General features: G+C 41.0%; 1 protein-coding gene across 1 annotated transcript in view; it reads left to right on the top strand.

Moving 5' to 3' along the window:
* The first annotated feature begins 835 nt into the window (after positions 1 to 835).
* MACF1 (microtubule actin crosslinking factor 1) overlaps positions 836 to 16,822 on the top strand; it is a 233,078-nt gene continuing 217,091 nt past the window's right edge. Inside the window, 1 exon segment of the mRNA XM_049093947.1 lies at positions 836 to 3,082. Coding sequence (XP_048949904.1) covers positions 2,974 to 3,082 — 109 coding nt within the window. The 5' untranslated portion in view covers positions 836 to 2,973.

Genomic DNA, 16,822 nt, shown 5'->3' with positions numbered 1-16,822 from the left:
CAGCAAGGGGGGTTCTTTTTAAAATCATGTCACACACTCACACAAAACTTTCCAAAGGTTTCCTACTTCATTTAGAATAAAAGCCAAAGTCTTTACAAGTGGTCTATACAGATGTAGGTGATCTGATAATCTCTCTTGCTTCATCTCTTGACATTCTCCCCTTTTCTTGTGGGCTCCAATCAATATAGTTTTCCCCATGTTCCTTGAACACACCAAATCTACTTTTGCCCTTTGCACTTGCTTCTTAAAAAATTTGGCTCATCTTTTCTCTAGATAGCCATATGATTGGTTTGCTCATATTCTTTAGGTCTCTGCTTAAATGCCATCTTATTAGAGAAGCCTTCCCTGAACATCTTATATATAAAATGGGAAACTTGACCCTACTGACACTCCCTTCTCCTCTTCATCTCTTTTAGTGTTCTCCATTATATTTGTCTGACAAACTGTATATGTGCTTGTTTGTGTTTACTTTCCATCTTCTCCTACTCATATATAAGCCTCATGAAAGCAAGGTCTTTGTTTTGTTCACTACTACGTTCCCAGTATCTAGAACAGAACCTGAAACAGAGTAAACAGTAAATATTGGATAAATGAGATATGGGTTCGCACAAAATTATAGATGATCTGGATGCCAGATTAAAATATTCATATTGCATTTGTTCACCCATCAAGGGTCCTTTATTATCCCTTTGTTTAATAGATTATTCAAATCTAAAACACTTCCTCTTTTATTTATTTTTCTTTTTTTTTTTTATTTATTTTTCTTATAGCTTTAAACAAATAAAGGAATGAACCACCTGAGTGGCTCAGTCGCTTAAGCGTCTGACTCTTTTTTTTTAATAATAAATTTATTTTTTATTGGTGTTCAATTTACCAACATACAGAATAACACCCACTGCTCATCCTGTCGAGTGCCCCCCTCAGTGCCCATCACCCATTCACCCCCACCCCCCGAGCGTCTGACTCTTGATTTCAGTTCAGGTCATGATCTTAGGGTTGTGAGATGGAACCCCATGTCCAGCTCTGCACTAGGCATTGAGCCCCCCTGCCTAAGATTCTTTCTCTCCCCCTATTCCCCCCAAATAAATAAAATAAATAGGGTAACTATGGATATTAAAACAATTTGTGTTTTTAAGGCTTATTTGTGAGAGAATACAGCATATTAACATACCATAGTATAAAAGGCACCATAGGAATAAATAAAGAACTAGTTTGTTAGTAGGAGAAGCTATAACTCTTCCCCGAGTGAAAGGTGTCACAGAGGATGTTAGATGTGCTCCTCGCTATTGGGTCTTCTGTGTTATGTTTTGTATCCACACTTCATTTTATAAAAAATCTCTTCAGAGAAAAGTAGATGACAAGAGGAACAGTGGTACAAGGAGGTCTTTGCATATTCAACTTAGGCTGTGTGAACTTCTTTCCAGGTTTTCAGTGTGTTAGGTTTATTGAAGTATATTTTATGTACAACTAAAGTCACCATTTTGGGTGTACAATCCAGTGAATTTTGACGAATGCATACAGTTTAAGGAACCATTACCACAAAAAGTTCCCTTGTGTTTTTTGTAGTTTGTTCCTTCCCTCACCCCCAGGCCTTGCCAACCAGTTACCTGCTTTCTGTCCTATGTATAGTTTTGCTTTTCTAGAATGTCATGTGGATGGAACCATACAGTATGTAGCCTTTTGTGTTTGGCTTCTTCCATGTAGCACAGTGCTCTTGAGAGTCATCCAGGCTGTGGTAGCCGTAGGTTGTTCCTTTTTTATTGCCATGTTGTAGTCCATTGTATGGACACCCTGTGATTTGTTTATTAGTCCACCAGTTCATGGATTTTGGGCTGTTTCCAGATTTTCATTATTTTGAATAAAGCTGCTCTTAGTTTACATACAGGTTTTTCTGTGAACACAGTGTTTTCACTTTTCTTGGGTAAATCCTATGAGTGATATCGCCCGATCATTTGGTATGTGTATGCATCACTCTATAAGAAATTGCCAAACCAGAGCAGTTGTGCCGATTGACACCCTCACCAGCACTGTATGAAAGTTCCAGTTGCTTCATATCCAAGACTGGATATAATCGATCTTTTTAATTTTAGTCCTTCTAGTAGGTATGTGGTGGTAAAGTGTTTTCAGTTGCTGCTACAGCCTCCGTATCAGGTTTTCATTTGTCAGCAGGCCTTAGTTTTGTGGAAGGCATTGTTTTCTACTGTCATTGAGCAGCTATTCCCCGTATCCCCTTGGGCAGCTAGTGGTGGATTTTCCAACTCTGAAAACACTGGATTTTTTTGTCCTCCTCGTTCATCTTCATCACGCCGTGATGTCAGATCTATCTCCTGGAGCTTGCTGTGTATGTGATGCTCTGGCGCCTCTCCTCCTCCTCCTAGGCCGTGGGTGTGGAAGGGTTGTCCCGACTGGCCAGGGTACTACTCATGGACACTTAAAATACGTCCTTGTGTACTTTTAACTCCTCCCCACAAGTGATTGCCTAGTAATTCTGTGACTTTTTTCTTTTGGCTTCATCCAGAAGCCTGGCATTCCAGCCTGGTGGGGAATGGAAAGTTAAGAGTGTGACGTCCTCTGACACCCCCCCCTTCTTATAGAAGGGTCTGAGGTTTGTTTGTTTAAGCTGGACAGAGGATGCCAAAGATAGAAATTTGAGTCAGCCCAGCACTAGCTTAGGCGCTCCTTTTCACCCTCCTGGTTCCTCCTTCCCCTCCCCCCTCTGGCCAGTTGTTTCCTGGGCTTTGTCTGAGAAACACTGTGCGGTGTCAGCCCCATCTAGGGCTGCCCTTCAGTCAGGGGTGAGATGGAGGAGAAGCCGCCAGGAAGTTTCTGACAACACTGTGCTGGGGGCCGCCGCCTCTGTGCTGACAGTTCGGGACAGGACAGCAGTAACCTCAGGAGAAAGGCATTTGGAGGCCTGCGCCGAGCTGTGGGCTTGTGGCTCAACTCAGGGGAGGAGGAAAGCCGGGCCTGGAAATGCCGCTCTTAGATTCATCTTATTTGCCATCAACCATCTTTATTTTGACTCACGTTCTTGGGATTGCCGGTATCCTGTACTGGAAGAGATGTGCCAGAGGCAGAGCAGGTAATGTGTGAACCCAGTTATTCTTTAAATCTACTGGGGGGCGTTTGAGGGTGGGGTAAATGACGGAGGGCTTCGCAGTGGCTTTCCTTAAAGGGCCAGTACCTCTTCTCAGCTGGGGTGCTGTGAGACTTTATGCGTGTTTGGACCTACTGAGGAAACTGGGCCACCCCGGGACTAGTTTCAGACCTGGACTCTTCCCTGTTCTGTGCAGCTGTCTGCTGGAGGGTGCTGGTTTGATGAGGTGATGTCTGGACTCCAAGCTGAGGAAAGTGGCAACTGTGCTGACTTGGGTCCTTTCTCAGAGAGTCAAGCTCTTCCTTTCCCTACTTTCTCACAATCTCAAAGTGGCTTCTGGATCTCTGTCTTTAACCAAACACATACAGTGATTCTATCACCCTTTTAGGTAGAGATAGGAGAAAACTTGTGGGATTAGAGAAGTTTCTGGATTTGGTGTATTTTTGGATAAGTAAAGACAGGAGGAAAGGCCAGTGAGAGGAAGGGGTGAGTGGTGTCCCTACCAAGGTGCCTCTGTTTTCTTTGATAGATTAAAATTGTTCCTTTCCCTTCAGGCAGCAGTAGAGTTTACTTGTTTATCTAAGTCATCCTGTTCAATGCAATGAAGTTAACTATTCTTTTCCCCAGGGAGTCAGGCCCTGATTTAAAAAAAAAACAAAAAAAAAAACAGACCCTTCTTTCTCCTCGTATTTGGTATTAATTACATTATATGCCTTTGATTTCTAAAAGCCCGGTGCAGGAATCAGCCTCATGTTTAGCTAATTCTGAATCTCCATGGTTGAGGACTAATAAAGACTGGCTTCTCCTGGAGTCCACCCTCGGATCACAGTGCCTTCAGGACTGTCCTTGTGATCTGCCTACTACCTTCAAACCAAAGTATTGAGATACTTTGTGTCTTACAAGTTAAGATGGAGATTTGATGACTTATTACTTCGCTTTCTATTAAAAGTTTATGAATGCTTGACGGAATTAGAATTAGATTCAGTCATTCCTCAGTGTCCTTTCCAGTAAGTCCCAGAAAAGCTTTTGACTAAATATTCAGATCCCAGCATGTGTCTATATCAGCAAAAACAGACATTTAGAAATATGTTTAGCTTGTGTGGTGATGTGTTTAAGGAGATAGCCCAAAGTGACTTTCCTGAAATGTAAGCCTGTACTGGATCTTAGAAAGAAAGGAGCAGACAAACATGAATTATTTGGCCCTATATACTATTTCATATGCAATGAGAAAGTAATTGCCATCTAGAAGGAGCCTGCTCCTTTCCTTTCCCTGTGCATGGTAGTAATGACATTTTTAAACCACTAATTAATATTTTAAAAGTTTATCTTCAGTATAGGATTTTCTATGATACTTAGGAGTTAGAGCCCTATCTTTCAAGTGCTTTTTTATGTTTTAGAAAATGTATTTTGTAAACATCCATAAAATGCATCGAAATAAAAAGAAAAATAAATTGTAAAAGTTTTTTATTTTTGTGAAACAACTTTGGTTCTAGTACCTAATAGTTGGGAAGGTGCCGTGTTCATTTATCTGTAAAACTGGAGCAGGGGTTTTATAATTGGAGATTACAGATACCAAAACTTCTGTAGAAGTGTTTAAGAGATTCTATACCCAGATAAATTAAAATAAAGATTTATTTTAATTTCAATTTTGAGATGTATTTTATCTATTTAAAATGTTTTTAAAAGTAACACGTATGCGGGATGCCTGGGTGGCTCAGTCGGTTAATTATCTTTGGCTCAGGTCATCCAAGCCCTGAGCCCTGAATTAGGCTCCCTGCTTAGAGGAGAGCCTGCTTCTCCCTCTCTATCACTCTCCCTACTTGTGCTCTCTCTCTGTCAAATAAATAAATAAAATCTTAAAAAAAAATAAAAGTAACACGTATGCTCTAATATACTACCTGCCAGTTGGATATCACCAAAATAAAGTTTCTCCACCATCTCTAAGTACATATTTAAACTCCTTATGAGTGTACAGTTTATTAAAAAAGTGAAATTTGTATCTTTTTATCTGGCCTTTTTTTTTTTTTTTTTTTTAAGTTGGAAATGTTTCCCTATTGCAGAACATACTAGAGAACATAGGTCCTGTGCCTGGTTAATTCTAGGTAAGGCTCAGGTGCTCGGTCCATAACAGTGAATGGGTTACACATTGCTAAGTGATGACACTATAATACTGGGCCGAGTGTGTACTAAAAGATTTTGTGCTTATTGTCCCACATTTCCAGTCATATTTACGTATTATAAAGGATGTACACAATTTTAGATGTCCAAAGTATTTGACATTGAAACAAATATTTCTGCTATTCTTTCAGGGTCTTGTATCAATTTTTTTGAATAATATCCTGAGATTACCAGGCACACTGTGAAACTATTACTGTTTGTTGCTATTTGTATGAACCAGTTTTTAAAAAAGGATTCACTCTGATAAAGTGCAACTTAGAAATAGACTGGATACCAAAGGCTATAACTGTAATTAATTAATCTCTAATTTTAATCAAAATTACTTGAGTGGTTATATCATTTAGCTTTAAAATATGCAACACAAAATTGAACCCATATAATTGATTTATACTATTAAACACTGCTTTTATTTATCTTTATTATTTATTTATTATTATTTTTTAAAGATTTTATTCATTTATTCACAAGAGCCACAGAGAGAGAGGGAGAGGGAGAGGAAGAGAGAGTATTTCCTTAGCTTAGAGGAGAGGGGAGGGGAGAGGGAGAGGGAGAGAGAGAGAGAGAGAGAGAGAGAGAGGTAGAGGGAGGCAGAGACACAGGCAGAGGGAGAAGCAGGCTCCATGCAGAAGCCCGGCATGGGACTTGATACCAGGACTCCAGGATCACATCCTGGGCCAAAGGCAGGCTCTAAACCGCTGAGCCACCCAGGGATCCTCTCTTTATTTTTTTAAAATACTGTTTTTATATGTTCTATATGTTGAGTTGCATATAAGATTTGTTTGAAAAAGTGATTGTAGAACATACAACCTAAGAACTATTCACTGTGTTGGTAACAGGGATTCTTTTTTAAACTGGAGGTTACCTCTTTTGTAACTTAGGCCCATTAGTCCCAATTCAGCCTGGTAAAGACCAAGTTCTTTCTCTTCTAGGTGTCAGGCTTGCTTAGGTTTGAAGGCTATCTTTGCCAGTCCAGACTCTTCCTTCTCCATTTACTATATATGATTCCCTAACTCCTTATTATTCCCATTGGACAGTTAAATTGATTGGTTTTGCTTTGAAAATTTGGAGGCCAGGTGTGCATATGGAGAGGTGAAGGGGGTACAGCAGAAGTGTGGGGAAGGAGTCATGGATCACTATTCCTTCATTTTCCTAGATGTTATCGGTCCATTGGTGAGTTCTGTTTATAGAACCGGAACTTAGGACCACGTTCCTAAGTCACAGTCTCTTCAGCAGTTGTAAACAAGATACAGGAAGACACAGACAGTTTGTATTGAAGTCATAAAATACTCGTAAGATAGAACTTTGCTTTCAATTAGTATTTAGATTTTTAAATAGTCTTCAAAATACCTTGCCCACACTTACATTCACATATATTATCTTGTTATTCCAAACACTTCCTACTGTTTTAGTTTGCATCCTCACGTTTATATCTTGGGCTGTTTAAACAATCTATTTCCCCCATACTCCTTCCCACCCCCACCTGTGTTCCAGCTGTAGCCAGAGTTAACTTTCTAAAATACAGAGCTGTCTGTATCACTCTCCTGCTTAAAATCCTTCAGTGCTTCCCCTCTGCTTTTATTTTTTTTTTCATTTATTTTTTTTTCCCCTCTGCTTTTAAGAAGAAAGTTCAAACTTTTCAGGATGACATAAAAGTGTTTTTACGGGGCACTTGTCTGATTTGGTGGGTAGAGCATGTGACTCTTGATCTCGGGGTTGTGAATTTGAACCCCATGTTGGGTGTGGAGATAACTTTAAAAAAAAAGGTGTTTTTATGATCTCCCTGCCTATTTCACTAGTTCTATTTCCTGTCTTGGCCTTACAAACACCTAGTACTCTAGCATCATTTAAAAACTTGTAGTTCTCTACCCCAAATGCCCATATCCTCTTTTCAACTGGACTAGTTGATTCCTGTCCTTCAAGGTAAGTAGTTAGAGCCTCTGGAAAGCATTCCTACACTGAAGTAAGAGTTCCTTTTTTGTGGGTCAGTGGCACTGTGTTAGTACTTCTTATTCAAACCTGTATTGTCATCTTGTTCTGCTTGTCTGTCTCTCTCTCTCTCTCCACTAATGACAGTCTATTAGTGTGTAAGATTTTTAAGAGCAGGGACACTTACTCATCTCAGTTTCTCAAGTGTCTGAGACAAAATAGCTGTCAGTAAATGTTACTTGAACAAATAAATTGAAAGGATTAAGATAGTATTCGATATAAGCTGTAGCAGGGAACTTGTCCTATTCATTTATACCTATAGGGCTTGGCTTAGTTTGACATGTGGGCCCCAACGTAGGTGCTTCAGTATGAATGATATAGAGCTGCCCTGTGTTTTAGTTTATTAATATCTCACATCATGATAACATAAACAGGAAAAAAGCTTTATGGTTCCTTGAGAAGTACATTTTAATTTTTGTGTGTTTACCAAAGGAAAAATGTGTCCCTTTCTATGGTCTTGTTTTTTTAATCTGCAAAATAAAAGAGTTGGACAGTCCAGTTTCTTAAGGTTCTTTCCATTTTCCAACATCCCACTAGGCAGACCGGCTATAATCCCTGGATCTGGACCGTATGAACATAGTGCAACCTAAGATTGCATCATCTATCTATCCATCATCTATCTATCTATCTATCTATCTATCTATCTATCTATCTATCTATCTATCTATCTATCATCTTTTCCTTCCTTCCTTCCTTTTTCCCTTTCCTTTCCTTCTTTCCTCTCCTGCATCCCCTTTATTTTTTTGCATCCCTCTCCTCTCCTCTCCTCTCCTCTCCTCTCCTCTCCTCTCCTCTCCTCTCCTCTCCTCTCCTCTCCTCTCCTCTCCTCTCCCCTCCCCTCCCCTCCCCTCCCCTCCCCTCCCCTCCCCTCCCCTCCCCTCCCCTCTCCTTCTTTTTTCCCTAAATCAGCTCCATCACACCTTTGAGTCTGTTAACCTTAAGATCAGTCATAAATGCTGATACAGTACATGAATTGCTGATATCACCCCTCTAGACACTGCTATGCCTTTAGTTTTCTTGAACTTCAGTACAAGACATAGGAGTTGTCATTACATTTTGTCCTGTGAGATTTGGTGTCACCTTTTGCGATTATTATGACATTAGCTGAGCATCCTCCATTCATCTTATCTAAAAATTTGTTAGGCATGTAACAGGTACTCGATAAATTAGTAAACAGTCATATCTAATATATCTTTACTCTGATAACTAAACCATTAGCTGTTTTTGTTTGTGTGTGTGTGTGTGTGTTCTGTTTTGTTTTGTTTTGTTTTACCATTAGCTGTTTTAATCAAGGTGGAAGCCTTGCCTTTTTTCTTTCCTTAGCTATTCTTTATAGATCTGTGCAGTGTGTAGGAAGACCACTAAACTTGGTGTCAGGAGCCATGGATTCTAAGTCCTGGCTCTTCTGCTGACTACATGAGATGTTAGACAGTCACTTACTTCCTCTGCACCTCAAATTTCCCTTTGAATGAGAAGATTAAAGACTAAGGTCTCTAATTTCCTGTGGCTTCTGGCAGTGCAATCATTTGGCCTTTACTTGGATGTGACATGGAGTTGTGGTTGAGGGTCTGGATCAGACTGCCTGTGTTATCATCCTAGCTCTGCGATTGATGTCAGTCTGTCTGGGTTTGAGCTTCCTCCTCTGTAAGTGGGGTTAATAATACTGCATGGTTGTTTTGAGTTAGTTTTAAGAATACATTCTGCCCGTAGTAAGGACTATATGATTGTGGGCTTTATGTATGTATGTATTTATTATTATTATTATTATTATTAGTAGTAGTAGTAGTAATATCTACACCCAACGTGGGGCTTGAACTCATGACCCTGAGTTCAGGGGTCACATGCTTTTGCAGCTAAGCCAGCCAGGTGCTCCAAGGACTATATAATTTGTTTACTCATGATGCTTTTTCCACAAAAGGAATCATTGAGGACATAGTAATTTCCTGTATGCTGCATGGACAAAGTATAAATATTTGTCTTTACAGTTGGGAATGAAGAAATGTGAAAAAAGCCAATGTGGGAGTATGCAAAAAGTTAGTGATATATTATGAATTATTGTCTTACATTTTAGAAGGAAAGACTCTGTGTCCACTTCAGTATCCTTAACAGTAGGTGATTCTGGCATTTAAGGAAATAAATGTATAGCTTCGATTTCCTGTGCTATTGTAAGAAAGTCAGTGCTTGTAAATTCTCCAATAACTTCTAGCTGTGTATGGAAATACTGACTTGAATTTCTTCCTTTCACTCAACATTTTATTTTTTATTTTTTTCCCCATTCAACATTTTAAATACCTACAGGTAGCAGCAGATTCTCTTTTTCCTGCCCCTGACATCTCTGGACACCCAATGACCTATGACATGACTAAAAGCTAGGCAAAAAAGGGGGGATGACCTGGGTAATCACTACTCAGGTGGGTCTCCTCTGAATTAAGAGCTGACTGTCTTAATCAAGGTCTTGCTATCAGCAGTAGCTTCCCTTTTGAGGCTCAGGACCTCTTAGGAGGGAAGGCCTGCCTCCTGGCAGTCAGACTGACCTCATCCCTAAGACTCTCCACCCTAACTTCATCAGTCTGTATTGCCTTCACAGGACATAGATTCTGTTTGGATCCCAGGGGAGTGAGGAGCAGGGAGGAGGCTTTGGTTTACATTTTTCAAACCTTACCTGGTGATGATTATTTTGACTTTTAGAGACTCTGGAATTATTTAGTATTTCTAAAAATTATCTCACATTATTCATTTGGGATATGCCTTAAATCTCTAATTGGCTATAGTCAAATATTTGTTTCTTAATCTTCTGAGGAATATTCCACCACCTTAAATATCCAGCCCCCTCATGGCAGTGTAGTTATTTTGGATTAGGTCCCTGTCAGAAACAGTAGGGTGTAATAGGAAGTGTAGCTTTGGAGCTGGACAAATGGATATGTAATATTGGTCAAGTTATTTAGCCTTTAAAATTTTTTTTAATTACTTAGAAAGAGAGTGATAGAGAGCGAGCATGTGAATGGGGGAGAGGGGAGGTGTTGCTGAGGGAGAGAGAGTCCTAAACAGATGTGGAGCTCCATCTCACGACCCTGAGATCATGACCTGAGTTGAAACCAAGAGTCGGATGCTTAACCAGCTGTGCCACCCAGGCACCCTCAAGTTACTTAGCCTTTTTAAAATATTAAAAAACAGTTATGGTAGATGCTGAATTAATTTTAAGTTAGGTTATTGAGCACCTTCAAAATGTGTTAGAGACCAGGATATGAAGACCGAAGATACAAGACTCAAGAAATTTAAATCAGATCAAGGAAAAGGTTACTAAGTATGAATCAGGAGACATTTATTCCTTTTTCTTCTTTCTCCCCTATTTCTTATGCATTTCTCTTCTTAAGACAAGGTAAATTCTAGGGGGACCCTTTCTGTCCAAGACTGACTAAGAAAAGTCTAATATGAAGAACAAACTGAGTAGAGTTGTCTCAGGTTATTGGGGTGACTGGGAGCTTAGTCAAGGAGGGATAAAGTCAGCTGTGAGTCCCGTTATTAGTAAGTAGTAACAGGATTATTAGCAGTTTGTAGGTGGGAGGGCTACCTGGTAGGGAGTGAAGAAAGCTGTCAGGGTACTGAGGCAGGTCTCAGGGCTTGTTTAAATTGAGTGGCCTCTAGGCAAGCTCACGTTTACTCTTTTTCACTTGCAGTCTCTGGGGCTAATCTCTTCGAACTGGCTTTCCTGGGTGTTGCCCCTCCCTCCCTGCCTTTAGGAACAGGATTGGAAGTAGCATTAGCCTGAAGAAGTCATTCTATTTAGGGAGCTGGGGCGGAGGGCCAGTGATTAGGCCTTTATCTGCAGTGGAGCCTTTCTGAGTAGTGTGGGGCCAGGATCAGCGTGGCTCTCCTGCCTTTGACAGAGACTCAGCTTTTCTAACCCCTGGTTGGATCAGAAGTGTGAAGAAGCGATAGATGGGCTGGGCCATCCGAATGAAAAAGCCCTTCATTGTGTTCCTTCAACATTCCAGTGTCTGGTACAATTAGCCAGGACTAAGAAAACAAGTTGGACAAACAAGCAAGCCGCCTTCCACTGATGGATAAAGGGGTCCCTGGCGCCGCTGAGTTAAGTGCGCTGACTGCAGAGACAGGGTGGGAGGCTCTGGGAGGAGGAAGGGGACTTGGGGATGAGGTTCCTGGCTGGATGAGTAGAAAGAATGGAGCAACAAGCAAACAGTATTTTTGAAGTTGATGAAATCTGCCCTGCTGATCTACCTGAGAGACTGGCTGGGGCAGGGCTACTCTGAGAAGTAGGTGGGGTCATTGAGGAGAGACTGTGACTCTTCCCTTTGGGCAGCTGTAAATGTGGGGAAATGAAGCTCCATTTAGAATCTGGGAGTCTGTCGGCAGTGGACAGTGTATGGGATTCACTCCGTTATAGTCTCTCCCATTGTGGGACCTTCTCAGTTGGTTAACACTTAATATGTACTTCTGCCTGAGAAGAGGCCAGCCAGAGGAGCAGTTTGTTGGGCAACGGCTGCACTGTTCCTGACTTGGCAGTAAGCCGTCCTACCTTACCAGCTCTCCTGCAGCTGTCTAAGATTTGCCAGGTCACAAACTTCGGCTCTGCAAATGGAGGGTAACCCAAAGACCAGCCTCCTCCTACCTGTTCAGGCTTACTCAGTAACTTGGCTGGACTTTTTCACATGAAGCTCCCATCTCCGTATGCTGCCTTTGGTCTGAAAACACTGAGCTGGTGCCACTTTTGAATGGGATGCTCTTTGTTTGAAGACCTGAACCCAGCTTTTGGAAGTGCTCTAGGGAGGAGCTTCCTCTCTGACCTCAAGGGGAGGAGGAGGTCATTAGGAAGTGGTGGGTGGAGCCACGTCTCTCTACTTCTGCTGTCTCTCTTTGCTCATCGAATAGCTATCTCTCTTTGCCTTGAAGACTTTTTGGAGGAGCTGCAGAGGGTGCACGAACCACTAGCCGGAGGTTCTTTGGAACACCCTCCTTTTGGGTGGGGTCAGCAGACACAAGAGTGCCATGTGGCCTAGTTACCAAGATGAGCACGAGTTCAACGCCCACCTGGTTTGCCGCATGTGCTGTATGGGTTAGTATGTGAAGTTTTTTCCTTGTCTGGGCCTGTGTATCCCAAGTAGCTCTTGCTGTCATCAACTCATAGGAATATATGGGCTTTGAAGTCTTGCAGATGTTACAACTTCTGGGCTTGTTAAAATGTGCAGGGGAAGAGACTGGGGTGCTCTACTTCCTGGGGAACTTTTTAAGCTTGTAGACTGGCAGTTAAGAGCCTGAGCTTTGGGTGTGGGACTTTTTTATAGAGACTGAATTCATGCTCACGGTTCTTTTTGCCTGTATCAGGAAACTACTTTTAAGTTATGTTGCATAGTTCTGAAAGTCCAGGGTGTATTTTTAGCAGAAGTTGGTTGGTTACGGAGTCCACCTCTGAGCAGACTGGAATGGCGGGGGGCGGGAGAGGAGGAGTCATGGCCTGGGTTTCCTCTTTCACTTATTCTCTTCTGCCAGCTGTAGGAGGTAAGAAGGCTCCAAGGTGGTCTGGGGATGGAACCTAAAAACAAATTGCAGGCTAGGGAGGAGTGTTGTACGGGCTGTGACTTAGATCTCCCTGGACAAGAGTTTATTAAAATCATGTTCTGTGACCTTGAGCAAGTGGCCCAGCCTTTTTGGCCACAGGTTTCTTTGGCTTCCAAACAGCAGGGTATGTAGACTGGTGCTGGAATGAGATATCAATTTATCAAGTTCTTGGTAAAATGAAAAAGGTAAGGAGAAGATAGTGTGCTTTTCATAAAGGGGAACTCATTTAAATAACTGTCCTTTACTCTGGAATCACTCTTCCTACTTTTCTGGTGTTAAAGTGTCCTTTATTCATGAAAGAATGGTTCTTAGGTGGTAGCTTGGTTTTAGATATCCCTACTTAGCAAAAGAAAAGGTTGACAGCTTTATGTTAGATTTTCCAATTTATTTTGGAACCTTTACTGGTTTGTAAAATTTGAGTTTGGAAGCTCCTGGATTGATCACTGACTTTGATAATCAAAGTATCTTTGATATTATACTCTCGAGTCTCCAAAGCAGAACAAAATCGTGACCCAAATAGGCAGATTTTCACTAAAATTGAAATCGTCAGCTGTTTCATCGAGAGGAGAGGGCAGAAGAAATTTCAAAAGGGGTGTAGCAGAGAGCTATGGTTCTGATCCTGTCTCATGACTGCTAGGCCAGTACTGCCAGATATTTAAGTGCTTTCTGAGAAACAAAGGTGATATTATAATATTGTTTGGGGCACACGGAGAGGCCGTGTTAGTCTGTTGTTGACATGCAGTCTAGCCTTTTATCTTTCTGGTATCATTGAGATTTCTTCCCTGAGACTTAGAGAAAAGAATCGTCTGCATCTGAAAGTGCTTGGAGATAAAGGTTCCCTTTCCTGGAATCAACGAGAAGTATAAGAAAGTTTAGAATCTTTATTGAAAGTTTTGGGGCAGGGATGGCTGGGTGGCTCAGTGGTTGAGTATTTGCCTTCAGCCCAGGGCATGATCCCAGGGTCCCGGGTTCGAGTCCTGCATCCGGCTCCCTGCGTGGAGCCTGCTTCTCCTTCTGCCTGTGTCTCTGCCTCTCTGTGTCTCTCATAAATAAATAAGTAAATAAACAAATTAAAAAAAAGTTTTGGGGCAGAAACCTTATTCTGTCTCATCTTGCCCTGTTTAATCCCATGGAGGCATTGTGGTCTAGTGGTTAAGAGAATGGACTTTGGCATCACCCGTCTGCTTGGGGCCCCTGCTCTATACTAAATAGTTTAGATGAGCTGAGAGAATTGCTTTATCTTTCTATGCCGTGATTTCCCATTTTTTAAAGGGGGATTTAAATAGGCCCTAACTCAGAGTCGTTATGAGGAGTACATGATATTCAGGTGCTTAGCCCAGTGTAAGCTCTGCAAGTGATTTTGATGTGGCCAGTTCACAGACTGGTATTTGGGAACCATTGACCTAGTCCAAACTCCTTATATTGCAGATGAAACTCAGATTCAGAGAGGGATGCTGAGTGTTCGATAGGGTAAGCATCATAGACTAGAGGCCAACAGATCCAAGCTACAGATCTGATTCTGCCCCTGTGTCACTTTTTCCAAGTTCTTAAACCTCTTAGGGCTTAGATTTCTTCATCTCTAAGAGGATATTTTGAGAATTCTTAAACCTCTGATCTCTTCGTATCTGTGATTTAGTTTTTCTGATAACCTAATGAAACTATTGAGCTTTTCTCCCTCTTCCCTTCTCCTTGTGTGCCTGTCCAGCCATCTCTATGGCTCATTTCTTGTCACCATTCTTATTCCCATATCTAACTTCTGTCGTTTACTCTTGAATTCCCAATAGAGCAAAGAATTATCATTAATAAAGTTCTAATTTAAAAAAATAAAGTTCTAATTTGCCTGAGAAATAAACTTTAATTTGCATTGAATTTTCTAGAATTATCACCTCCTTAAACTCCCAATTCTCAATCTTCACTGAGACATTCTAAGCCTGTGCTAACACTTGGTGATAGATGCTGGTGATGAATTCTGATTACAGTGATGGTTTGCACCTCCCTTCTTACTGTCATTACACAGGACTGTATTGTATTGCCTTCTAATAATTTCATGGTGGCAGTAGGTATGGAAGTTAAAAGTCCACGACAGACTTGGATTTGAATCTCAATTCTGCTACTTGCTAACTGGGTGACTTCGGAAAAATTATTAATAACCTTTTTGAGCCTCAATTTGCACTATAAAATTGAGGACAAATAGTGTGTACTTGATAGAGTTGTGAGGACTGAGTCAATACAATGTAAATACAATGTCTAGGTCAGTATTTATTTATTTATTTATTTATTTATTTATTTATTTATTTATTTATTTATTTATTTATTTATTGTTGGTGTTCAATTTACTAACATACAGAATAACCCCCAGTGCCCGTCACCCATTCACTCCCACCCCCCGCCCTCCTCCCCTTCTACCACCCCTAGTTCATTTCCCAGAGTTAGCAGTCTTTATGTTCTGTCTCCCTTTCTGATATTTCCCACACATTTCTTCTCCCTTCCCTTATATTCCCTTTCACTATTATTTATATTCCCCAAATGAATGAGAACGTATGTTTGTCCTTCTCCGACTGACTTACTTCACTCAGCCAGTCTTATATCCCAAAGTTGACTTATGTTTGTCTGAGGATAGGAATCATTTATAATGCTGGTGCAATTATATATTTTTGTTAAGCACAATTAATTGCTTGATCTGTCTCCCCCTCCCCACTTCTTCCTCCCTCCCTCCCTCCCTCCCTCCCTCCCTCCCTCCCTCCCTCCCTCCCTTCCTTCCTTCCTTCCTTCCTTCCTTCCTTCCTTCCTTCCTTTCCCTCCTTCCCTCTTGTTATATAGCTAACATGTAATGTTACATTAGGTTCAGGCATATGATTCAGTAAGTTTATACATTCTGCTATCTCACCACAGGTGTATCTATCATCTGTCACCATACGCTATTACAATATTATTGACTATATTGCCTGTGCTGTACCTTTTATTCCCATGACTTACTCATTCCATAACTGGAAGCCTGTACCTTCAACTCCTCTTTGCCCATTTTGCCCCTCCCTGCCCTCCCCTACCCGGTGGCAACCATCAGTTTTTCCTTTGTATTTACGGGTCTATTTTTTTCAGCCCATTTTCTTTGAACCTACATTAAGTGGTGCAAAGTCTCCTGGATCCAGATGTGGCAAGAAGAATTTAGGAAAGCTGTAACTGTAGATGGGACATCTGAATGGAAATCCCTGTTTCCTGCTGAAAAGCAACCTTTTAATTATCATTTGGGAATACTTCTTAGTCTGACTTTGAACATACCATCTTAACGTGTCCTTATAGGTATAACCTTGGCACATAGAGGGCTTTCAGTATATATTTGTTAAATGAGTGAGTGTTCTTGAGTACCCATTGTTGTCTTAAATGTTGAATATTTAAGGAAATTTGAAACAGGATTCTTGACTCCAAAGAGCTAAAGTTGATAAACAGGATTTACATAGAGAAGTATCTAGTAATAGGTTTTATATGGTTGGTGCCAAGTCAACTGAATAAATGCAGGCATCTGCAGGCATATACAAGTGGCTGGCATAGCTAGAAAGAGAGAGGGGAGAAATGGGACTTTATCTGGACCTTGTAAGGAGGCTCTTAGATAACCCAAAAAGAGAGGGAGAGATATTACAGTACGGGCAACAAGGACAAGAATGTGCAAGTTATGTTGGGAAACAATGGTATCAGAATGGTTGTAGTTGAGTCATGCAGGGAAGAAAGAGCCCAAAGATAAAGTTGGAAGAGTAGATTGTAAATTTCCTCAGGTCAGAGGCCACTTCTTTATCTACTCCAACCACTTAACACACAATGAATAAAAACTAGAATTGAATTTCAAAGGGTTATAGCAAACTGTGGAAATGAAGGACCTGGACTTGGTCTTCTGGAAGCCAGTAAAGGATTTTTGAGTAGAGAGATAATATGGGCAAAGTGGTGATTTCGGAAGATTTGTTGAGATAGGCTAGTCTGCTGTACTTGCCA

Source organism: Canis lupus, chromosome 15 (genome assembly GCF_003254725.2).
Source record: "Canis lupus dingo isolate Sandy chromosome 15, ASM325472v2, whole genome shotgun sequence".
NCBI lineage: Eukaryota > Metazoa > Chordata > Mammalia > Carnivora > Canidae > Canis > Canis lupus.
Note: the sequence above shows the minus strand (reverse complement) of the source record. Positions and strands in the feature narration are given on the sequence as shown.